We start from the raw sequence: 25,608 nt of genomic DNA on the forward strand, positions 1-25,608 counted from the left end.
TACTTCTCTCTCTCTCTTTCATTCAGTTATTAAATCTTAATCTTGGCTCACAAGTTGTTTTTTTCCCTCCCCAGTCCCACTGCTGAGGGAAGGAGAGAGTGAGCAGCTGAATCAGTACTTAGTATCTAGGCTAGGGTCAACATATCACATTGGGTGACAAGTCACATGCGGGAACAGAAATATAAAATGCACGACAAATAATTTGAATGCCCAACATAGAAAAGTATAGTCCTCAAAAAATATTTGATGCATGTGAGACTGAATCACTAGTAACCAAATATATTTACATAGTGACTTTTTTTTCAGTAAATAGTTAAAATTCTGACTAGCACAGTGAATTTTTGGCAGAATAATTCCAGGTTTTAAAGGAATATGTAAAATTGTCTATAAGTTCACAAAGAAAATAATCAGCATGCATATTATCTAAATTTAATGTGAATCTAGATATTTTAATATTGAATTTAATGCAAGTACTATACTTCTATACAGAAGTAAGCTAAGTATTTTTCTAATCTTGTGTAAGATTAAAAGTACCCTAACAATAGCATTTAAAAGCAAGTTTCGTCCCCCAAAGTTGGTCAGAAAGAAAGGAAATCATGAACATGAGCAATTATCTAAATTTCAGCCTTACTCATGCTAAAGCAAAATATTTGTTTTTTCCATTGTATAATAGGTATTGGATTACAGAGTTTTGGGTTATGTTCAAAATGGACTCTAAACTATCAGCAACCATGGAGGCATTTCAAGAACTGGTTAAAGCTAATGGTGAGGAGTTACACTGTCGTCTAATTGACACAACTCAAATGTGAGTGCTGAGCTTTCAATATCATTGGAAAACAAACTTTTGCTCTGAATTTCCTTTAGTCAAATATAATGTCTCTCTAGCATAACAGGATAATGATGCCACAGTGGGTTAATTTTAGTCTATAATAAGTTGTATCTTATTAATCCCTAGAGAAGAGTTCATACATTATTACACATAGAGGAATAGAATACCTTTCAAGAACAGCCTAGGTTGAACTGGACTGTTTTGTAGACTTTGTGCTGATTCTGTATGCTAGAGAAATTTTATTGTTTACAGGAAACCTTATTGACTCAACCAGTGAGAAAAGAATACATTTTGACTGAATAATAGAGAAGGCAAAAGTGTTTGCATTTTTAATGCCAAAAGTATGTTAATAAACTATATCTTCTAAGTCATAAGAATTCTACTTAATTTTTAGTTATGAAATGACTTATACTGTGAAGCATAGTACTGTCTTGGGAAGAGAACTTTCCTTACTTATATGAGAGATAAGTCTGTGGAACTGTAAGTTCATACTTAGATTGGACATACACAAGTAAAAGCAAATCTGAACTTGGTATATATTTTATATCTGTTTATGAAATATCTTACAGAAGTTTCTCAAATCCATGTAAATTTTCTTGCTCTCTAAGCAGATAGATAGGGAGACTTCATACTCTGAGGCAGATCAATGAAATCTATTAAAGGCTATTAAAGGGAATGTTTATGTTCAGTGAAGCTGAAGTTAGGGAAAGCAATTCTGAAAGTGGAGTACACAATCTTGTGCTGTTTAGTAATGTATTTAGGTGCTACATAAATGTAATACTTAGAATAAATAAAGTTTTGTCATGTAGCCTGTAATTTATGAAAGATGCTTGCTATTCAAAAATCCAAATATTAACTTCTTAATGCAGTAAAGCATGAAAACAATGCAAGTTTTAAATTGGAAGAGAAGAAAAGTTTCATCTTCAGAGAACACCTTAGGATAATTCTCTCTTAAAATTTCTCTAAAAGAAATTCCAGGGACTGGTCTAGAAAGCTGACACAGCGTGTCAAGGCTAACAGCAGTAAGAAACGGAAAGTTTCACTCCTTTTTGATCACCTCGAGCCAGAAGAGCTGTCAGATCATCTTACCTATCTTGAATTTAAGTCTTTCAGAAGAATATCAGTAAGTGATTCATTTTATTTTAAATAGAGGTGGGAATGAGGTAGGAAAGATGGGAGAGAGGTAGCATTACAGGATTAACCCTGAGGTGCAAGCACTTAACAAACTGACAAAATGATTGTGGTGGAGAGCTGGCAAGATCAAGGTCAGCTACAGAACCAGATGGAAAACTGATCTGTGTATCAGTACACCTAAATGGAGTAGGTAAGGCCTGTTTCTTTGGCCCTGAGATCAAGTAGAAAGAGCATAGCCCAGCTTGTTTCTCTATGACTAAACTATCGTGTTGTACAGAGGACACTGATGCATGCTCTGTGTTGAGAATGTTTCTTGGTCTGTGCTGTACCCAAACCACCATATCCAGCTATTGATGAGTGGTAGTGGCATGAGCTAAAATTCTATCAATTTTTTGCTAACAATTAAGCATGTGGACTGATATGTGCCTGTGTCTTTGTCCATGCTCTTTTTGTCTTACTAGAATGAAACTGGCCAGTGATACTTATTCTGTATTCTTCCTTTTTGCTAATGTCAGTTCAGAGAGGATGCGAGTGTAAAACTTCTAGGTAACTACACAATAGACTGAGAGAAGGGGCCTTTGGGGAAGAGGAATAAACAACTTGAACTTCTTCTGAATAATCTGTTTCTACTAGAAAAAGTGGTGTAATTGGGCACAGAAACAAGCAACATCCTTTGGCTCAGATCAGAAATCAGGCTCAAGTGGGATGAAGGAAGCCTGGAAAGCTCCTAGAAAGCTAACTTTCTGTGGCAGCAGGAAACAGCAATGCAGTATTCTCATGCAGTGATTAAGTGCTTTTCTGCATAAATTCCTGCCTGTAGGTAATACTAACATTCAAAGCTCATGTAAATCCTAGCACTTCCAAAGCTTTATGCAGACATAATATAATTATTAATGAGTATAACAGATTATAGCTATGATTGCAGTCAGTTTCAGATTTGTCATGTATTCCAATTGGAACATACCTGCATACAGGTTTTGGTACAAGTGGAAATTTCTTAAGCCTCAGATCAGAAAACAATGATAGAACTCTTTACAAATGTGAATTAACTCTTTGTACAGTGTATTCATGATAAGTAAAACCATAGAATCCTTTTCTAATTCTAACATGGCAGCATATACCAGGAGAGAGACTGCAAATAGCCTGCTATGTTTTCAGTCATTGAAATAACTGCTCACAGGCTCACTCATTTGAAAGTCAGAAAGGAGTAACTGATCCTCTAAAGATATACATAGCATGTAGCAAAATCTTCCATGAAACACCATGAATCGTGCAGCAAAGAAAGTGCAGAGAGCGGTATTCACAAAGTAGTGGCTGCAAGTACAAGCATACCTGCAAAGCATTTTAACATAAAGCTGTAAAATACAGGGAGCCTAAGCTGTTATTTTGGGTTCCACTTTACTATTGAAGCTTTTTACTTAGTCATTGCAATATCAGAGTCTTGCATTATCTAAGTACCTGGACTTCTTCACTGTATCAGCTGCTAATAACCTGGTTACATCTAACCATTCTAATGATTTCTTGCACCAAAGTTTTCCTGAAATTTTAAGGAGTACTAGATATCAATTCATCCAGCATTAGAAAAAAATCATTTTCTGAAGGAGAAAGCTACTGAGAACAAAATTAACCTAATCAAACTTTAGTTGTACTGAAATTGCTATGAGGTTGATAATTATGTAGTCAGATATTGAATAATTAATTACTGTACAGTGTAGTTGCTTAGATTTCAACATTCAGCCAAATCTGGCTGTAGTTCAGAATTCAAACAATAACTGTAAGTGCTGTGAAATCTTAGAGACAGCTCTACTTATTATTTTCATACTGTTCTTATGATTTATTCCATTTTTAGTTTAGTAAAAGGATTAATAGAGGTATCTGCTGTCATCTCTGACTTTTTAAAGTGTTATTAGTTCTTACTAAATGAGCGGGGGAAGAAATTAAGGCAGAGCAAGCAAGAAACAAATAGCAGTTTTACCATTTATGCTATTTCCTTACAGATCAGTGCCACCCAGTATCTTTCTTAAGCCAAAGAAATAAGATGCATCTAGAACATCTATCTAATATAGCTACCCAAGTTTTTGTTAAGATGTCAATATTATTGTCCCTAGTAAAAAGTGTATATATAAATCTCCTATCATGTTTTCTGACTACTCACTTTTCTATATCCTTGCCAATAGATAAATCAAGTGATCAAATAGACGCTGCATCAATGAAAACAAATGATCACTTCTCTTTGATCTTAATGGGAAGAATGGCTTCGATGAAAATATCAATAGTTTGTCACATACAGGTGTTCCCTAAACTATTTTACTTTGGTTCAATATGAGAATTTCACAAAGTTCGTCAAAATACTAAAAGAATCTGTAGTCCTCTTTCTTAATGAATCTAATCTCAGTTTTATGTGATTTGATAGAACTTGTTTTGTTTTAATAGAATAGTTTAATCCAGAAGTGCTGTAGATACATAAATTGAAAATATAACTTAAACTATCACTGAATTGCCAGATTATGCTTAAAATTCAGTTTAATCTTCCTCATAGAGAACTAGATTCAGTGAATCTGTGGAGCCAGTGACACTAGGAGAAAAACCCCAAATTTGCTCCCCCTAGGGTTTATAGGAGCCAACGCTTGTGAGATATGCATGATGCAAGCAATCTGATGTAGATTATGGAGGAAAGATTCTTTTAGTTAATCCCATTACTATGAGCTTTCTGCTTTGAGAAGAACAAAGCTTTGATAAAGGAGAGGTTTCAGACTTATGAATGTTTAAGGTGCAGTAACTATATTGTTCTTCAGTATTTTGTTTGTATTTGCACACAGACCATGAGGTAGATGAATTTTCACTTTTTTTTTTTTTTTTTTTTTTTTTTTTGAGTTCTCAGATTATCAGAGCTACATTGTGAATAGCTGTGTGAAAGAGAATCCAACAATGGAAAGATCAATTGCTCTTTGCAATGGTATCTCTCAGTGGGTACAGTTAATGGTTCTCAGTAGACCAACACCACAGCTTCGAGCTGAAGTATTTATCAAGTTCATTCATGTTGCACAGGTCAGTTAAATTTTGATACATGATACTTTGACTTTCTCTGAAACAGTTCCTTAGTTTCTTTTCCCATACCACTACCATCAGCTGGGAAAAAGGAGCTAGCAGTGATCTCCCATTTCATACATATGGAATGCTTATTTGTGCAATGCTGTGGTATTATACCAGGTATTCAGATATTACATTGTAAGGACAGGCAGCAACAGATAAAATTGCCTTTAACCAGTTTCAGAGCACCCAAGAAAATTAGTGGTCACAGTCCAGTAATAAAGAAGGAATAACTTACCCCTTTCTGAGATCAGAGCTCACCAGACACTCCCAAAGAAAGTAATCTCTAAGTAGAGATACTTCCCTTGTGGCTGCCAGCCCTTAAACGAGATTAGGGAGGGTCCACCCCTTCTGGTCATGCAAGTGAATTGCTTGCACCCGTGCTCCCAGGGCTGGCCATGCCTCTCCACTAGGTGCTCAATCACTAGTTCAGCCTGTAACCTAATTGTTCCCATATACACAGTATCTTCAATGTCACTATGCCTTTCTCATATCCATTCTGAAGAAAATATTTTCACTGAAAAATGACATTTATATATTTTTTAAATCAGCTTGTGAAATGCCAAGCTGAAAATGCCTATCATTCCAATGTATGAACTGCTGTGATGACTTTGACCATAAGCAGAATTGCTTTTACTTATGCTTCATGTGATAGAAGCAAAGCTATTGTTCTATTGATATTTTTTGCATACTAATCCAGCTGCGCCATAAATAAGAAAATGGACAGTGTTGTTGCAGACTGTGGGAAGAGAGAGAAGTACTGAGGAGTCCGTTGAAGTCTTACTGTATATGCAGAATTGTTATCATTTAATAACAGTAGAACAAGTAAATGTTACACTCACCAAAATCACAATTTCAATACCAAAGCGAATGAAGTCAAATGGATTGTGGCGCAAAACTTTTAAGACTTTGGTCCTGAATAATAATGTAGAATTTGGATGTGCATATGGAACAACTTAAAGCTTTAAATAATAAATACTGCTTGTTTGTATGTCAACACAGAAGCTTCACCAGTTGCAGAATTTCAATACATTAATGGCAGTGATAGGAGGTCTCTGTCACAGTTCCATTTCCAGACTCAAGGAAACAAGCTCATGTGTTCCTCATGATGTAATTAAGGTTGGTATTGTAACTTACAAATCAGGTAAATTTAAACATTTTTTGTCACTGCACACAAAAATAAACAAGCTTACTTTGTTAGGCATGACAGATAGAGTGGAGGAAAAAAAAAGGAAGACTTCCCCCATTCCTGGTTTTTTTTTGTGACTTCACCTTTTCAAACATCAGTTACTCCTACACTTTCAACCTCTCCTTTGTAGATTTGTAGAGCTTCCTCAAAGTTTCTGTTTCATATTTGGATATGAGAATACATGTTTTCATTTATAAGCAATAGTACAGAATAGCTTTCAAATGCAAAAGCAGACAATTAGATCCTAGAACATTTAAGAACAAAACTTTTGCTATCCATAGCAACACTGACTAGCCTGAGTCTATAAAGTTGCAAGCACAGGCCTCTGCACTTTAATACCAGAAAGACCAGTTTTGTTTATCTGATCTTTCCCTATAAGAGACTTTATCTAGTCAGACTTGAACAACTTTAGCCATAAGACACACACATGGTGATAATTTTGCTGAGATTCCAGCTACTAAAACTAAGAAGAAAGGTTACTTTTTTTTTTTTTTAAGCAATTAAATGGCTTTAATCATTTGCTCTTAAGAGACTAATACACTATCACTGTGCTTTGATCACATTGTATTTAAACAGGTTTAATGAACGGTGCATATCTGTAATATAGAGCAGAAATCATCATCCACTGATAACAGTTACAGTTCTCAAGATCCATTGATCCAGTTTAGCAAGTTTATTTTAAAAGCATGTTTTGTTGTTGCTGTTGTTGTTTGTACAAATTTTCTCACCATGAGGAGTGCACATGCACTCCTCATTTGAAAAACATTTTGCATCATTTTATGCAAGCACTAATAAAAACTATGAAAATAAAGGCTGGTAAGTAGTGGTCTTACTAGTTTAAAGGTTACTTTAAAGTTTAACTAAAAAGACTAATTTGTGAAGGTTAAAAGTTGAGTGGATAGACAGGAATTTCCACAGTTAAAACAAACCAAACAAAAAAAACCACAAATCACAACAAAACATTGTCCTATTAACTTCATAATATTAAAATGGTTAAATAGTTTTAATCAAGGAAGGTATTTATATTGCTAGACTTGAGACTCATTTGGCTTTTACAACAAGTTACAATATATGTCTGCTTCTTCTTTTCTGAGGAAAAGTATTTTCTTAAAAGCAAAGACATGCCACCCATGGCTATATTGTGATGGCACAGTGTAGGGTTTCTCCGCCAGGACTTTCAGGTAGCAATTCCAACTGGTGACTTGGAAGCCAGAGAATTATTTTCCACATTTTAAGGTGAAAATGCTTGCTTCTGGGAAGGTCAGAGACATGACACCTGCAGACACATCCCCTTGATTTGAGAAGGTTGTATTTTTTTTTCATTGACTAGATAGGGAACGTAGGAAGACTGGCATTATAGACAGATAACATAGATTATTAATTTAAGTGAGGTGAATAACTAGATTTCATTTGGAGACTAAAGATTTACATTTTAAAATCTATTTTGGGAGCCACTGTGAATAATCTGCTTAAGGGTAACATGGGCAACTAGTGTGACATTTATGTAGAACAGAAAGAGTTTTGACTGTTTTCTTTTTATTTTTAGGTGTTTAATGAAATGACAGAACTGCTTTCATCTTACAGAAACTATGATTGTTATCGACGTGCTTATAATGAGTGCACTAACTTTAAGATCCCAATCCTTGGGGTTCACCTGAAAGACTTGATATCACTTCATGAGGCCATGCCAGACTACTTAGAGGACAAAAAAATTAACATATGCAAACTGTACTCTCTCTATAACCACATAAATGAGCTCATACAACTCCAGGAAATGCCACTTCCCCTGGAGGCTAATATGGACCTTGTTCATTTGCTTACGGTAAGTCTATTGGAAGAGAGAAATACTTCAATTTTTAAAATGATTTTCAATTACCTCAAACTGAACTAAGTAGAGAATTATATTAATTACAAATACCAGTTGTTGTAAGATTCTACATTTTTTTTCCTTAAGGAAGTCTACAGTAACAGAAGAGGAGAAAAAGTTAGTGATGCTGATATACCAAGCAGCAAGGGTAGAAATACCACATGAGCAGTATGCTTCCAATTATTTCTATAAAAGAAGATAACATTTATTTCTATTTCATGACAGTAGGATACTTTCTCTCTGTACTTTCCCTAATGAAGCACTGTGAATTCTCCGCTGAGTGAGCCTAAGTAGGGAGAAATGTAGAAAGCTTCCTTTGCTAGATCATGAAAGCAGAAGATATAAGGCTGCCTTGGGTAAAATATATAAACTTGGGAAGTTTATATGGAAGGGCTTACTCAAGAAAGTGTAGGGTTAAACATATCATGTTTCAAGCGAGGTTTCTTCTGGTACTAGTAAAACTATCTGACATAAAAATCAGTCAAGTATAGTTGTCTTATTATGCTTCTAGTCAGCTTTAGACAGTGCTATCTTAGGAATAAAACTGATACTACCTAGCACATATGTCACAAAAATAGTTTCAGCTTCTCCTGGTAAATTTAAGTACTATCTCTTGATTAAAATAGAAAATCTACCTTTCCTGTTTCTAAGTTTTGTTTGGCCCTATCAAACATCTCAGATTGGAAAAGCTATATAGCATGTTTTTACTTTATGGTTACATGTCCTGTTTCAGCAAAATCTGGTAGATACCATGCTCATGTGCTTGAGATTATTTGTGTTTTTAGGGAGCAATCATGTAAGGTTTTGTGCTTGAGATCTGAAACATGCTACTCAGTACTTCTCACAGAGCTACATAGTGTTGAATTTCTTTCTGCAAAATGTTTTAAATGCTTTGTCTCAAATGATTAGAAGTCCTTGATCTTTTTCAAAAATATCTTATAAAAGCGCCTATTACATTCTTGTAGAACTTTGGCCACAATTTCATGTAACTATGTATTACAGGACCTAAAATACTTACTTCCTTTCAAAGCAGGAGTTTCTCATCAACTAATATTCCTGGGCACATAATCTTCCTGTTTGCTTGTTGTTTTTTTCCCAACAATCTTTCTCCTTTGCTTTCCTATCAACAGGCAAATCAGTTTGAAGAAGCACTTGAACACATTAGTCAATAATTCAGAGAAGTATCTTGACATTGGACTAATTTTTGATTGCCAGAAACTACATTAAGATTTCCACAAGAATCTAAAATTATTACTTTACTATGCCAATAATTCTTTCAGTTTTTCACAAGAAAGTTGCACATCTAAAATTTGAGTAATGTTATTCAGCTATGGTCTGATGTGTTATCTGGGTTAAACAGTATATTTTTATTTTTTATTTTACGTGACTGCCACCATCTTGACTGACACGCTTGGAGAACTCAGAATTAAATTTGTTTTGGAGATGGTATTTCAACATTATACTTTCTTCAAACTTGCCACAAAGCAAGGCTTGTAATGCCTTTGCCTGTGGCTTTCCTATTCAGTCATGTTTCTAAATGTGAATATTTTCATAGAAATACCCAAAAAGTGCCATGTTACTAGTCTTTAATCTTAACTCGAAATTGTTTCCAGTCAATACACTGTTTTCTATATTATTTTGCAGGACACATCCATAAACAAAAATATAAATTTGGTAACTTTTTCAAATTCCTTTACTTGTCCTGGTATAATTTTTCTCACTGTGCATAACTGCAGCTGATAGTTAAATTCTAACTAAATATATACATGTCCATCTTTTATCCTCATCATACACTTCTTAATTCAATGTGGTCTCATGACATATTTAAATAAGAGTTTCCTGATAATTAGGGTTGATGCTGAATTTCATTGGAATAGTGCTTAAGCTGCATGATAGACTATCTATATATCATGGGAGTAACAGGTTTTTTCAGGTTACTTACTAACACACTGATAGTTATGCCTACAGTCACTTGCAGTGTTAATGTTACAGATTTCCAGGTAATGGCAGCAACAGACTGGAACTTAGAAAACCATCCATTTCAAATCACTGTCAACACTTGTGCAGCTTGTCTATTTTTTTTCTAAGTGCAAACTTTATATTAAACACTAGTCTACCAAAAAATACTAATGCATGCCAGGAACAAGTAAATCAAGTAGTAGTAACTGCTCTGGGATTAAGCTTATGTTCTGTTTATTTTCAGCTGTCCCTTGATCTGTACTACACAGAAGATGAAATTTATGAGCTTTCATATGCACGAGAGCCAAGAAGTCACCGAGCCGCTGTAAGGACAAGATTCTTAACAAAATAACTTTTTATGAATAATGCAACTTTTATCCCTTGCATTCATCTCATTTTATTTTGTGCAAAACTCAAAACACTTCATAGACTGAGCAAAATCCACTAAAGCATAAATAGTTTGGTGGATGATGAAGCATAGAGGAGAGTGTATGTGAGACTTGACACCATATCAGGTTTCCAAACAGAAACACAAATGCAGTTACTTGTATAGAGACATCAGGCTCCATCTTGACAATTGATACTAGTTCTTTTAAGTTAAGAACTCGTAAGCGATTCAAATGATCAAACTCATGAGTGTTATATTGCAGTTTTTGTTCCTGTTTTGGAAAAGATCATGAGTTTATAGGGCAGACAGTGAATTGTGACAGTTTAAGAAAAGACTGCTGTTTTGGACAGTTCAGGGAAGTGCTTTATCTGAACTATGACAAAATCATCAAAAATATGACGTTGTGTCAAACAGGCTGTGTCTGCAGTCCTGTATTTCAGAGTCCATTGTCACAGTTGAAAGAAATATAATACCAAAAATATTTTAGTGTGGTACTAATAAAGTTCCATTCGATTTATTGTAGCCTTTGACACCTTCCAGACCACCAGTAGTTGCAGACTGGGCCTCAGGAGTAGCCCCAAAACCTGATCCAAAAACCGTCAGCAAACACGTTCAGAGGATGGTGGATGTAAGTATGGTTGGACCATTTACCTTACATATCAGTTGTAGTCTCAATTGCTAGGTGCAAAAAGATACATTCAAGACTGTGCTGAGTTTGTTAGCACGTCTGTCCACACAAAATGGATATTTCTGCTACCTTTAAACAGCATTAGCAGTGAGGCATGAGAGGAAATTCCTCAAATGTCTAAGAAGCCAGTCAGGAATGTGGAAGTTCATTTGTATGCTTCCAGAGTCATTCTTTCAAGCAGCCAGGGATTCCCTCTCCAGCAGGGTCTTCAATGTCATGTTACTGGTGGAATCTGAAAGCAGACCTCTCAACAGTCTTTTTACTAGCAGCCATTGCTTTTTCTCTCATTTTTATTGGTGACTGATTTCAAAACAGAAAGATGGAGAGAGGTAAAGAGTTTCTTTACATTCCTGCATCATTGCTTTTTCTTCTAAACAATTCTAATATTGCTTGTTATCCCTTGATAAATACATACTTTTTTGGAGTGCATTTCTAAATTTGTCCTATATATGCTCCTTGCTCTAGGGCCAACAGAATCAGTGATGTCATTCCACAAGTGGAAATAAGTCTTCATACAACCGATTCTCACATAACGTTAACCTGATCAAATAAGCCAGGCAGCTGCACGGGTTTGACTAGAGATCATCACTGAAAGTATCAGTACAAGTTGTGTATGTAGGTCTCAGTGATGATCTTGAAGAGAAACTACGAGGTGTGCTCTGAAAGTAATGCCTGATATTTTATTATGTTGGCCCATGACATCAGAGGTGGATGCTGGTGGTATGGCAGTAGAAGTTGAACCTTCCGCCAACATTCCATCACATTTTGTTGCCAGGTGACAGATGGCAGCAGAGGGCCAGTCTGACAAAATGGCATCCAACATGGAAGCGTGTATGAAGCAGGGGTGTATCACTCTTTTTCCCCATGCAGAAAAAAATGGCACCCATTGACATTCATTGACACTTGCCAAACGTTTATGCAGACCAAATGGGATGTGAGCACAGTGAGATGGTGGGTGGAGTGTTTCAGCAGTGGTACTGTCATAGCACCTGCGAAACAGTGGGTCGGCTCTGCTGGTGCAGATTTTTACGAGCGTGGCAAGCAGGCTCTTGTTCACTGCTGGTGAAAATGCATAGCTAATGGTGGTGACCAAGTTTAAAAATAGTGTTTTGTACCTGAGAATTTGTTCTATCAAATAGTGTTATTGTGCTCTTTCTATCTGTTGTAGTTTCCATGGAAATAAATAGGAAGCATTACTTTTGGTGTAATGTAAATAAGAGCTAGCCTTGTGTAGTGAAACATTCAGTCATGTCTATGTTGACTTATCTGCATTTTCCTAAAAATCAAGAAATTATAATGCTTCTTTAGACTCAAGCAAAAGAAAAAAAGTAATTATAAAAACTCTTGTACTGTTTAATAGACATTGAGGGATGGTGGGAGAGGAATCCTCTAAATATCGTGGACAGTTTCTGAAGTGGCAATTTAATAGCTTCTATCCTTGTTATAAACTATTCTATTATTATCTTATACAGTCTGTCTTCAAAAATTATGACCATGATCAGGATGGTTACATTTCTCAAGAGGAATTTGAAAAGATAGCAGCCAGTTTTCCGTTCTCATTTTGTGTAATGGCTAAGGACTCGTGAGTATTCATAAATCTCTTTTCACCCAGTTCTGCTTATCAACTTTGGCTTCTTTGTTTTGTTTTCTCTTCTTCTATCACTAGGATCACAAAATCATCCTCTTCACTAGCAAAGGGAATTGAAAACATAACTGACAAAAGCATCTTTTAAATGGTTTGTGAATGAGCGTACAGCAATGGTAACCAGGTTGATGTAGCAGGAAGAACAAAGATGAAAGAAAATATTTTTTGAGTGACACTGAGTATATACCACTGAATAACTTTCCAAAAATGAACCTGCCTCTCAAAAACAGAGGATTGGCAAATGTATATTTTGGCAAAATTAAGAACATTCTTCTTAACACCTTAAAAAGTGGAAAAATAAAACTGATAATTTAGAGGTTTTCTACGAAATACTTCTGAAGTTGCATCTTATGCGCAGATTATTCATTTATCCTTACAGGCTGCAATTATAATGTGCAGAGAAGCTTCTGTAAACTTTGGGAGCAGTTGACAAAAATTGCTGATATCACTGTAGGTTTTGGTCAATTGAGGTATTGCCATTATAAATTGTGAAGAAAAAGTATGTTTAATTCTTACGTTTTTAAGAAAACGGATGCTTCACAAACAACTTTTCTTGTTTATTTTCAGGGAAGGTCTGATTAGCAGGGATGAAATAACCGCTTACTTTATGAGGGCTAGCTCGATCTATTCCAAATTAGGACTTGGCTTTTCTCACAACTTTCAAGAGACCACTTATTTAAGACCTACTTTCTGCGACAACTGTGCTGGATTTGTAAGCTCTCCATTTTTATTCTTTTTATTTTTTTTTTAATTGAAGGTAAATTACGTTACTATTGTCTGGAAAAATGCCTGTTTTTATATCATAATTACCTCATGTGACATACAAAAATTTACCTATATAAGACACCAGTGAAACTACAAAGAAAACCAGACCGCTGCCCATGTAGCTATGTAATGTACCCTTTATACATACCCCTCCTGGTAGTATTATCTGCTTAAGCATGGCTCCTTTCTTGTGGTGTTCAGCTATGTTACTTAGGTAAGACTTCCAAATCCAGAGGCTTCCACTCCACTGAGCTGTTAGAAGTTGCACAGTTAGAGAGCATCCAAAGGAGGGCTATGAAGAAGCTGAAGTGTCTGGAGGACAACAGATAATGTGGAATGCCTGAGGCCCCTTGGTTTATTCAGCTCAGAGCAGAGGAGGCTGAGGGGAACCCTCGTGGCAGCCTACAGCTCCTCACAGGGGGGCAGAGGGGCAGCACTGATCTCTGCTCTGTGTTGACAGAGACGACCCGAGGGAATGGCATGAAGCCGTTCTCCACCACTGGGTGCTTGGGCACTGGAACAGACTCCCCATTTGGACAATGTTGTCAGAAATATGGTTTGAATTGTGGGTAGTCCTATACGGAGCAAGGACTTGGACTCAGTGATCCTTGTGAGTCCCTTCCAACTCAAGATATTCTATCATTTTATAAACTCATGTCTGGTACAGATGTGACATGATTCCCACCTAGCACAGGAAGATTTAGTAAAACTGACTCCTACTGCTCCTCAGCTTAGCTGGGATCAAACAAGAGTGCTGATCTGCAATTCTCCATCTATTCTAGTTCCACAGCTTTACTGGGGGCTGTCAGATCTGATGTATTCATTAGAGACTAGGTCAAGCTATTTTGTTTGTGATTAAGGAACATACATATAGGTATTGTTTGCTAAACAGAATATTTATGCTAAAGAAGTAGATGGTTCATATTTCAATTTTACCATTAAAAGGACAGAAAAACAAAGTACTCTGCCGATGCTCAGATTTCAGAATGGAGTGGAGCTTTTAGTGGATTTGTATATCTGAAGGTATCAGACATGTGCAGAAATAAATACTCTTTCTGTTTGTCTGAATTTCAGCTATGGGGAGTAATTAAACAAGGATACAGATGCAAGGGTAAGAATCTTTATCTTTTGTTAAATTTAATCTATAATTAATCATGAATGACCAAAAAAAAAACAAAAAAACAACCCTGATCATTCCAAGATCCATTGCTGTGGACCTATTTAATCTGTCTCCTCAAGGAGGAGAAGGCTGATATAAAAATGACAGAAAGACGCTCCAAAAGAAATGCAAGGCTGAAGGAACTGTTCTACCCTTTGCAAATCTTCACTGAATCCAGAGGGTTGAGGAACAGACCTTTCTATTCTGATGAATGAGAACATCAGCTCTCTGTGGCAGCTGTATACCAGACTCAAATATTTTGCAGGGTTTTACACCTCATGCAGGTATCTGCTTTCTCTGCAACTCTACAGTCAGAATTCTGTTGCAACCAAATGTTGCTACTTGGTATTTTCGTAACAAAAAGGTGTTTGAGGTGTATATAGCAAAGTGATACAGTTGATTTGTTAATTAGCATACATTGTTTAAGGTAATGCATGTAGAGATAGATGACAAACATTTCCCTGCTTCTTGGGCAAGAAACTCAGTGTGAGAGTTGATCTCAAATACTACCACAGAGACACTGAATTGTGTAAACTTTATTTTGTTCACAGACTGTGGAATGAATTGTCACAAGCAATGCAAAGACCTGATTGTGATAGAGTGCAAGAGAAGACACAAAACTTCTGTTGCAGACAGCAGCCCAACATCTGCTCTTGCTTCAAGCCTCTGCACAGTAGCAGTTAAAGAGCAATACCATGGTGAGGAAAGGTCACACTGAAAGGATCAAAAGATCCAGACAATTTTTATGTTGTCTCTTTTGTTTTAAAGACAAGTTGTACAGCATTGTTTTGAGTTTTGTTAGTTACAGAGTTTTATTAACCTACTAACTATAACTAGGTATTCTAGTTCAAGTCTTGGGTTAATAAAGACTTTCTTTCTGGGAGATCTCTCCTCACGCTAAACAATGTAAGGTGCACAAATTCCACAAGTACTGGGTAAATCTTCAGCCAGATTCTCATGAGAAGTTAAATGCCATGAAATGAAGAGCTGCCAGGTTCCCTTAACTCTCCCATCTTGTAACAAGCAGGTCTTGGTATGGTTGTTTTTACCACCATTGTTGCATTAAGGAAATGCTGTACTGTTACAATTCTAAAATTTCAGTGTGGAATTTGTAAAGTCAGTTTACTTACGTATCTGTGTGGTAGGAATCTACAACTCTTCTTGACTCAATTTACCATATATATTCTATAGGACAAGAAGATGGACCATTCACATTTCCAAATGGAGTAGCAGAACACAATGAAGACAGCAAGGATCGAACTATTATGCTCATGGATTCCTCAGCTCAGAAAATCTCAGTGAGACTGAAACCAGCTGTGGTTCATAAAGGTATACAGACAGATTCTGTACTGCTGGCTGGTGATGCACCTCATAGGTCAATGGAGAAGAAAGAGAAAAGGATACTAGAAAATCCTTATCTCCAGCCCATCCCACCATCCCCACGTCCAAGCCCATTACTAAGCCGTAAAAAAGCATATGTTAAATGGGAAAACAAGGACTCCAGCCAGAAAATGAAGGAGGAGCATAGCGAGCATCACAGCTATAAACCCTCATACCAGGAACTTGAGCAGGTATGTACATAATGGAATAAATTTGGCTTTATATACCAGTAATGAAAAGTGGCCAGAGTGTGAGGATGTGGCAGGGTGGGAAGATGTCATTCTGTCACTGTTCTCAAGTATAATTAATTGCCATGAGGGATATAATGAATTCTTAGCCACTTTACCTCCAGAAATGCTTCATTTCAAATAGAAATTTAAGTAGCAGTATAAGGCTTAGGGAATATGTTTTGAAGATTTTTTTTAGGATTATATTGATTCATGTCATCCTTACAAGTGACAAGCAAGTCTGTGACCATAGTCCAATTGCTCAGGATAAGATGTTACTCCATAAAACAAGTTATTTTTAAGGAATGGTCTTCCATGCATGTAATGCAAGACTGGGAACATTAGCATTTTAACATGTTTGAAAGGATTCCATTTATGTAAGGCATTATGTTGAAACCAGATAAACACTTCCTTAACAAAAATATTTGTAGCTAAAGAACATCTGACTTCTAATACAAATTTAAAACAGCACTGTGGAGAATGCAGAAGAAAAAAAACGTTCAGGGAGATGCACATAAGCTAAATAAAGAATTGTAAATCTCACAGTTTTAACATTTTTAAAGTTAAAAATAAACAATTTTTACCTGAAGATCTCAGTCTACTTTAGAAACAACTATTCTAGATAACGCATGGAGTAGTTGCCTATATTCCTTTCCTCATAGGTTACAATGCTGATATATCAGCTCTGTGCACAAGCTTTAAACTTTCTACAACATAATGTCTTCTGTTACGCACTACCTGTCTTGATTCCTCCTATATAATCAAGCAATGTAGAGATATGTACTAAATCAGTCTAGAACAACTTGATTGAAACTCCTTATTTGGCTTGAAATAACAAGCAACAGGAATATAGCAATGCTTCTAAAAGGAAGAGCTTTGAGAAGATAGTAAGATGCCATACTTCTTCTAAGAAAGATTTTGCATAACTTAAATTCTAAGAGCCATATAAATACTTATAGATTTGCATATTTTTAAAGGAAATCAGAGCAAAACAGGGTGAAATTATCGTACCTCCATCAAGTTTCCCGCTGGTTTTCATCTACTTGAAATTTGGATTTTCAGTCATGTCAAAATTCCAGGCCAGTAAGATCAATAAGTAGTGACTTACTGAATATGAAAAGCAACAAAGCTATGTCTTGACACCTATCTGATGTTTGTATTCCTGGTTACTTAATTACTCATGGCGTGGCCTCATTTTGGATTAATACGCTGTAAAAGTATGTTTGCCCTAATCCAACTGTTGTGAATACTTTAAACAGCCTCCATAAAATTTTAGCAGGACACATCTTAAAAGAAACAATGAAACTGACATTTTTCTCCTAGGACCCGGACCACTATCTTCATATATTCGGAACACTATTTTCATTTAATCCTATCTTGCATTTAAAATACCTCACTAGATATTTCTGTAGCTCAGGTTCAGAATAGTCTATTTATTTTATTTGCCCTTAAAATTCACAGTCTGCATTTTTCATTTTTGTATTCACACAGCATGTGTGATCTGTATATATTTTTTTTTTTTTACTGATACAGCATTTAGCAGACAGTCCCTAAAGCACTAATCTGTGCCATTCTGTAAGCAAACAAAATGATGGTCACATTCCCAGTGAGTTTTCTGGACTCATTCCAGCCTTAGAGACAGATAATAGGGAAACTATAAGTAGTTCTTATGCTAAGATCGAATTATTTTCAGTGTATAGTCCCTACATTTTATCTTCCAGCATTTTGGTTTTGAAAATAATCTATGCAGATAAATATCTAGGCCTGTTGCCCTCTCCACTCCTCCACCCTGCCCCCCAGAAAAAACAAAACAAAAAAGTCATTTTCGCAGCCCTGAATTTCTTTGGGAAATACTCATATAACTTACTAGTTCCCTACTGCTAAGAGCTACACCAACTTTTGCTTACGCCAGTCAACCTATATGCACAACCAGACAGTCCTGAAACAAATGTAAAATCACATACCATTCTCTATTTCTTTTGCTTCCTTAGGAAAGAAATATTCTAAAGGCAGACAATGAAGGTTTAAAGATGCAACTGGAACAAGCACATAAAACAATTGAATCTCTTACAATTCAGAGAAGAAATCATGTAATTGACAATCTGCAACACAAAGACTGCTCCTAGCATATCAGGGGAAGTTTCTTCTGGAAGAATGTAAGACTGAAGGGAAGGATTGTGATAAAGCTGCTTTACCAAGTGAAATGGAGACAGTCCAAAGGATTTTAAAACAGAAATACCCTCTTTATTCGATACATTTCCCTATTGAAAATACACTCCCAAGTCTATAAAGGAATTCCTCCAATTTAAGGTATGTTTGCATCTTCTACACAACAAATACAGTACCTTCTGGGATTGTTTTTAAAAGGAGTGACGCTGTTCCTGAAGCTTACGTTCATGATGACCATGTGGATTCTACAGTGACTTGGCTGCACACCTCACTCTACAAGTGTTCTGACTAAGTAGCTACTCATAAGACTGTCACTTCAGATTTGGCCCAAATTCGGGTTTGCAGAAACAAATGTTCAATGGAGATAAGCATTTAAGTAAAGATGTAGATGTATTCCATTAAGAGAGGGAGTTCTTTCTCACTGTGGCTGAAACCAATTAAAAACATTAGGTAGACGGTCATCTTTATTTCTAGAGTTTAACAAGAATATTAATAAAGTAGGTAAGCTGATTTTTAGACTTTGTTAGTGTATACTGACAAATGTTTTAAAACTTTTAAAGTAAAATATGAGACTAGAGAGAGTTTAGAGTGAATACTGCTTCCATTTCTGTGTTCCAGGTTACAGCTTGGAATACATAGCCCTACTCATTGGGCTTAAGGGATAGCTTGCTGTCCCCATACTGTAGATATGGGATAACATTATTTTCTTTTTATTCTAATGTCAAAGTGGATACCAGTGTTGTAACGTCTGAGTAGAACCAATCTTACGGTTCTAACCAGGATTTCTTCATTTTCTCTCATAGATTTCACATGCACTTTAGGTGAAGAGTCAAGGTGACTGTGCTCTTCTGTGTGTAAATTTTGTACAGTGAAAGGTGCTAGGGAGGTAATGTAGTTTTCTTAAAACTATAAAGTGTACATACATACTGTCAAGAGATGACAAATCTGTCTTTCAATTTACTGGTAAATCTTTTAGTTACAATAGCCAATCTTGAAATTTCATTTGCATTTCACGGTAATTCTTACAGTTGTGTAAAACTCACTTGGTTTTATCAAAAAGGGATGTAATCAAGCATTTAAACAACAGAAACATAAACTAACATATCTATTAACAACATATTTTCCTGCTCCAGCAGGGGGATTGGACTAGCTGATCTTTTGAGGTCCCTTCCAATCCCTGACATTCTGTGACTCAGTGATATACTTAGTGCTCTTCAAAACTTGCAGATTAGTTTACAAAATCCATGCTAGATTAAATTTTTAGTTGACACCTTACAATAGCATGTGTGCTTTGTGTTCAGTGGCACAAACGTATGCTCTATTTCCAACTTACAGTCATTAATTGTCAAGTACATTAATACTTTATTTATTTTTTTTAAAAGTCAATCTGAAACTACTTACTGATCTACTGGTTCTAAATTCCTGGTTAGAACTTGAGTTGTGCTTGCATCCACGACTAAATGAAAACAAATGGAGGGAGACGGTAGTAGTAATAGTAGTAGTAGACTTTCTGTTCTTACTGTAAATAAATATGATCTCTAAAGAATTTAAATGCATCTGGCAAAACTAGCCGTTGTGAAGATTGTGAAACTTTTGTTCCTCATACACTAAACTTGAATTATTAACAGTTAACATGAAATTGCACTTTGACCAGTGAAGCAGTCAAAATGGCTTTCAAATCATGTTTGCACATTTGCTTTGCCAATTTTCTGTAAGTTTCTTGATTTTTGTCCTCTATGCAGGACTACAGTAAGGAGTATTTCTAATATACACTTAGCAAATAGAATATTTCTGCAACAAGTAAAAGAAACAGGATAAATGTTGAAAATATTTCAATGTACTTGGAAAATACCCTAAAAGAGCAGCAAAATTTGGCAAATCTTGTGCATCTAAGGTAACTCTGCTTGCTTATGGTTTGAATTCTGAATTTGAATGGAATTTCTGTATGTGTTTCACTTTGCCTACTCTGGGAGGGTGGAAGCAGAAGAAATTAACAAATGGATATTTGGAAAGTTCCCTAATGTCAACAGCTGAGCCAAAGGTTACTGTGTTAGTAATGCTGAGTACTTAATGCTCAAAACCAAGTTAAGACTGTAGACTTGTGCAGTCTAAAATTAAAACTTATTTTTCTGTCACCCTGTTCCTACAAAGAATCGCAATGATTTAAACCTGACCTGTTTGCAGGAACATCTTACAGAACCCGTATGTGATGCTTCATCTATGCTGAAAACTTCCTGCTTCAGATGAATTAGTTGATACCTGGAAAATTTCAAAACTCTCAAAGTACCTTAAGGCTGTTTGCCCAAAGCCCCTTGAAATATTTGTTGTTGTTGTTGTTATTCTTGTTTTCCTTTGGTGGTAGTCCCTTGTTACTACTTTGTAACTTCCTTTTTGCTACATGAAATACTTGTGTTAATAGCAAACACTGACTGTACAAGGATACTGCTGAAACTGACAAAGTTACTGAGCAAAAATCACCTTTACTGCTACTTTATGCTGGGAGAAAAAATATATAGTTAAAGTACTAAGTGCTGTTTAAAGGACTTATCAGCAAACACTGGTACTGAACACCCTTTAAAATTTATCTTGTCATGGTTAATATAAATGAAAAGCACTCACCTTTATTCTTTCCCCAGGCTCAGCTGTGTTTCATATACATATAGAAAGGAAGAAGAAACAAACTGTCCCAACCCTAACAACTGTTTATTTTTAAGTGTGAATTCTGATCCTTAAAAGATGAAAGTAAGTAGACTGGATGATGTAACAAAAGGCCAGGGCTAAAGTTGATACTCGAAGACAATTGCCTTTGAAACAGCTTACATAAGCTTTTAAAAATATAAAACAAAAGTTATATTTTGGAATTCTTTGTTACAGTAGTAATCTGTTATACTGTTGTAACTGATCTCTACAGCAACTCCAAAAGTTTTTGTTTTAGTGCTATTAAAGAAGACTGAAAAAGTGTACAGACTGTAAACATTATATAAAGTGTAAGATTTCAGTTTAATATTTATAATAGAAAAAAATATTAAAATTGTACTTTGCCTCTGAGTTTGTATCTGAAAGAAAGAAATCTTAACATATATTCATTTTCCTTGAGTCTGTCATTTGGGACATTTCTGCGGGAGTGAGCTAATATCTGAGTCTCAAGTCTATCTTTACATTCTTGAGCCTGAGGACACTGAGAGAACTTGGGAAGCTGGGCATTTGCAGATTATTTTGTCAGAATTTAGTGGCTGAGACAATACGCTCAGACACTGAGACAATGTTTTGCCATTACACTGTTCAAGGTATTACCAAGCACAATTCTTCATTAGCACCATCTCTTGCTTTTGTTAAGAATGCTAACTCCCAAAGGACTTTACAGCATGATAGGCAAGCTTAAACAAGGCTTCTGTAATTTCTGCTGGGGGTAGCTATTACACAGGCAGCATCATATCATCCTTAACATTTGCTATTCTTTACCGTGCAGCAGAACTCAAAATACTGTATCTCAAATGTTTTTATATCAGGTAGTGAACATCAAAATACCCGGGGGAGGGGAGGGAAGAAGGAAAGGGTGCAGACTACTGAAAAGCACAATTCCTGCTTACAGGCAAATCTGCTCTTTGCACATCTTTTGTTCTTTGCACATACAGAGCAAGGCGTGCTTTGTTTCAGAATTACAGAAGTTAAAAAAAAAAGAAAAAAGAAAAAAAGGAAAACCTCCAATTATTTGTGAAGTTTTTTCCCTTAATTTACATAAAGACAAAAGTAATGATCACACAAACCTACGCAATTTTTTTTACTAAGATAAATTTTAACTGAGTATCCTTCAATGGAGATGGATTCCTTAGTAACTCCAGCTAATGTAATCAGGATATATTTGGGACCTCTCCTGTCTGGTGAAGTTTTCCTGTATTGTTATCTACTGCCTTCTCTACTTTTGTCAAAATTTGTTATTTTTCATGATCATAAAAGTTGGGCAAGTTTCATCGTTATTTCAAATTACCAGCAGAAAATCTTTCTTGCAAGCACAGGAGATAGGAGATAGAGAGTCAAAATCATGCTACACCAGCGATGCAAATAACTTCAAATACAGTACTTTATTCCTCAGTGTTTACAGCTGTTAACAAAACCATCTCTCTTAAGCCCTGACACAAAAATCTTTTTCAATTCTTGATCAACCAAAACAATTCACTAAGCTTGAATAAACACAAAAATAATCACAGACAGATAAAACGGTTTTTCACTTTCAACAGAGTTTCTGAAAATATTTTTTTTCAAGACTGAAACAGAAGAGTCTGAGGTTTAAATCAATTGTTTTAATGCTATTATTGCATCGTTTGATAAAATAAAAGCATATACTCTGACAACAGAGAAGACTGAGAAAAGGATACCTTGATGAAATGTGGTGGTGCTTACTTTGCTCTTCTACTACTGGCTTCACACTTTGGAATTATTCAAGAAAATATGAAATGGCTCAAATAAAAAAAAAAAGCCTCTTCCATAAAACTTCAGCTTATTCAAACTTTTGTCTTTTACATCGTCTACAAAAAAATAACTGAAATACAGCATTGGAATAATTTAACTGTTATATGTGGATGTGGGCACACAGCTGGTCTACTTCACTCTGAACTGTTCTGTCTGTTACAAACAGCACAAACTGACAAGTGTAAGAGCACTGAGGCACATACACAATTACTACAGTACAACTAACCCAGTGCAGCTTCACATCTTGAGACTGATGACATCTTTATGCATAGATAAACCATTTGTATTTCCTAGCCTACTTCCTTGGTGAAACTAAATTCTTGATTGTTGTTCATAAGTTACTTGTAGCAAAAAATAACAGCACTGGGATTAGCAAAGAGACTTTAAATTAAGGCTTTGTTTGTTAAAAACTACTCTCCCTCTCCCCTTGCCGAGCAATGCTTGTCATCTCCACGGCCAGTGGTCTCACTCAACGTCATTTGTGAGCTACTCTATAGCACTATGCAAAAATCAGTCTCAAAAGGAAGAGAACCAGTACTATGCTCCCATTTGAAATTCCTCTCCACAATGGCAGCAGAGGCTGAACAGAAATGAGTGTAGAAACAAACTGATAACGAGACTTCTGCTAGCAGGTGGGTGAACTTAAGCCAGCAGAGTACTTCATTATGTTGAGTTCACATCCAAGCCAACGTGTACAAGCAATGAAGTCTCCCACTCTTTTTTTCTGAGAAGCCTACTGGAACTGTAAATTATGGTTAAGGCTGTACCAAGCGCATCATAAAGCAGCATTCTCAAACAGCCAATGAGCATACAGAAAATTAACAGGAAGGAAATTTTTAAAGTTCAGCTAGACTAAAATTTCAAATGAAGGTGCTGGTGGTAGCAAATTAATAAAGTCTGACATAGGTTTTTAAACAACATGCTAGATAGTCACTTAATTTTAAACAAGAGCTTTACATTCCTGCGTAGATCTGCCTCTGTAATTGAGTGCGTGATGCATGTGTCCCTGAAGACAGAGTAACAGCTTTAAAGCATACCAACATGGACACCAACAGCAAGTTTGTGGAAAAAAAACACCTCGTAACTGTGGTTCATAAAAGCAAATTCAAATCTTAAAGCTCAATCTGCTCAACCTATCCACTGAAAGTGCTTCAAGGTTTCTGTCAAGAGATATGCCCAGGTTTATCAGATGCCTTCCTGAACTTCTGCAGTAACATGACCCTGATAAATACTATCATGAATATATACTTGGACATCATCTCCCTGTCTTACCCCTACTCACAAATGGTATCACAGCAGAGGAGGAATCTAAAGAAGCTAGATAACAGAAATCACTTTTAGCTGACAGCTCTGAACTTAATTTTATCTACCTTAATTAATCTATTTACAGCCATAATTATACAAAATCCATTTCCTCATCTAGGCGCTCTTTTACTAGGATAACACTATCTGTGAAGGAGAAGGTATCCATACATATCAAGACAAAGTTTCTTCCACGTTATCAGACCAGTTGGCTGACGGAATAAAAAAGAAAAGCGTTTGAATTCTATATTTGCACTTTTTCCAGAAACCACAATGGGAAGGAGCAACCGTTGCAGGAGGTAACTCATCAGCTGGCAGTTGACAATTGCCAAATACAGAGCGGGCAGGAGGAAAAAGAGAGAAGAAATGCCACGCTCTTTCTCAGGAAACTGAGCTTTGTTGATCTTCATTTTTAAAGGCTGATGCAGAAAGAGTATATAACTGAACTCCTACTGGACATGATGGTAGTAGAAAATGCTTTTATGAAACATCAATAATATAGAAAACAAGTAAAGTGAAAATAAACATCAAAAGTCACAATTCTGGTTTTGTGGTACATGCTCTGACCTTCAATTAATCTCCGATATATTTACGAACACACAAAGCCACCTAATTTTATTAGTTTCTGTAGAGAAGTAATTCAGAATATTACTTTTATGCAAAGTTCTGAAAGAATAAGAAAGCTCATTGAATAATTTTGACCAAAGCCTTAAGTGACAATTTGAAATTGAAGTTCTTCAATATGTCTGAGGTAAAAACTGGATAAAGAAAAAACCACAAGAGCAGCATTTTAGACTTTCAAAAGTGTCTCCCTCAAGTCTGATTTTTTTTTTTTTTGTATCCAGCTTTGGGAGCAGGAGAATTCATGTGCAACATGCAATAATTAGAGAGGTCAGAACATCATCTTTATTCTTTTTCTTTAAAAAGGTTTTTATTCAGTTTTCTGAGGCTTATTTTAAATAAATGAACATAAAAAAACACAACCGGTACGAAAAGCGAGGACTTTAGTCATGATATTTTAGTATAAAAGTTCTGTTCAGCTAACTAAAAGAATTCAGTGACAACATGAGTTGGTCGAATGCAATGATTCACATGGTCATACTTTAATCTAATCTAAACCAAAGGTACCATACCTAAATTCCTGATACCAGTAAACACCACCACTATATTTTGTCTGTTATTCATTCAGTATCTCCGGTATCCTCCACCTCCTCTTCCCCCGTATGGATCTCCATAACCTCTGCCACCATAACCACCCCTGCCACCATAGTCCCCCCTGCCACCTTGGAAACCACCTCCACCTCTTCCACCGCCTCTGAAACCCCCACCCCCAAAGCCACCCCCACC

At 36.0% G+C, this 25,608-nt stretch overlaps 2 protein-coding genes across 2 annotated transcripts in view; one reads left to right on the top strand and one right to left on the bottom strand.

Annotated features, from left to right (window-relative positions):
* RASGRP1 (RAS guanyl releasing protein 1) overlaps positions 1–21,569 on the top strand; it is a 39,756-nt gene extending 18,187 nt beyond the window's left edge. Inside the window, exons 5-17 of the mRNA XM_021401906.1 lie at positions 674–805; positions 1,799–1,952; positions 4,838–5,011; positions 6,056–6,172; positions 7,789–8,064; positions 10,313–10,393; positions 10,980–11,084; positions 12,617–12,726; positions 13,357–13,501; positions 14,629–14,665; positions 15,265–15,411; positions 15,905–16,284; positions 18,312–21,569. Coding sequence (XP_021257581.1) covers positions 674–805; positions 1,799–1,952; positions 4,838–5,011; positions 6,056–6,172; positions 7,789–8,064; positions 10,313–10,393; positions 10,980–11,084; positions 12,617–12,726; positions 13,357–13,501; positions 14,629–14,665; positions 15,265–15,411; positions 15,905–16,284; positions 18,312–18,446 — 1,993 coding nt within the window. The 3' untranslated portion in view covers positions 18,447–21,569. The remainder of the gene's footprint in view (positions 1–673; positions 806–1,798; positions 1,953–4,837; positions 5,012–6,055; positions 6,173–7,788; positions 8,065–10,312; positions 10,394–10,979; positions 11,085–12,616; positions 12,727–13,356; positions 13,502–14,628; positions 14,666–15,264; positions 15,412–15,904; positions 16,285–18,311) is intronic.
* The window catches only part of FAM98B (family with sequence similarity 98 member B), a 13,856-nt gene continuing 10,800 nt past the window's right edge, over positions 22,553–25,608 (bottom strand). Inside the window, exon 8 of the mRNA XM_021401907.1 lies at positions 22,553–25,608. This exon is cut by the window's right edge and continues 165 nt beyond it. Within this exon, the coding sequence (XP_021257582.1) occupies positions 25,447–25,608 (162 nt within the window). The 3' untranslated portion in view covers positions 22,553–25,446.

Source organism: Numida meleagris, chromosome 6, assembly GCF_002078875.1.
Source record: "Numida meleagris isolate 19003 breed g44 Domestic line chromosome 6, NumMel1.0, whole genome shotgun sequence".
Taxonomy (NCBI): Eukaryota; Metazoa; Chordata; class Aves; order Galliformes; family Numididae; genus Numida; species Numida meleagris.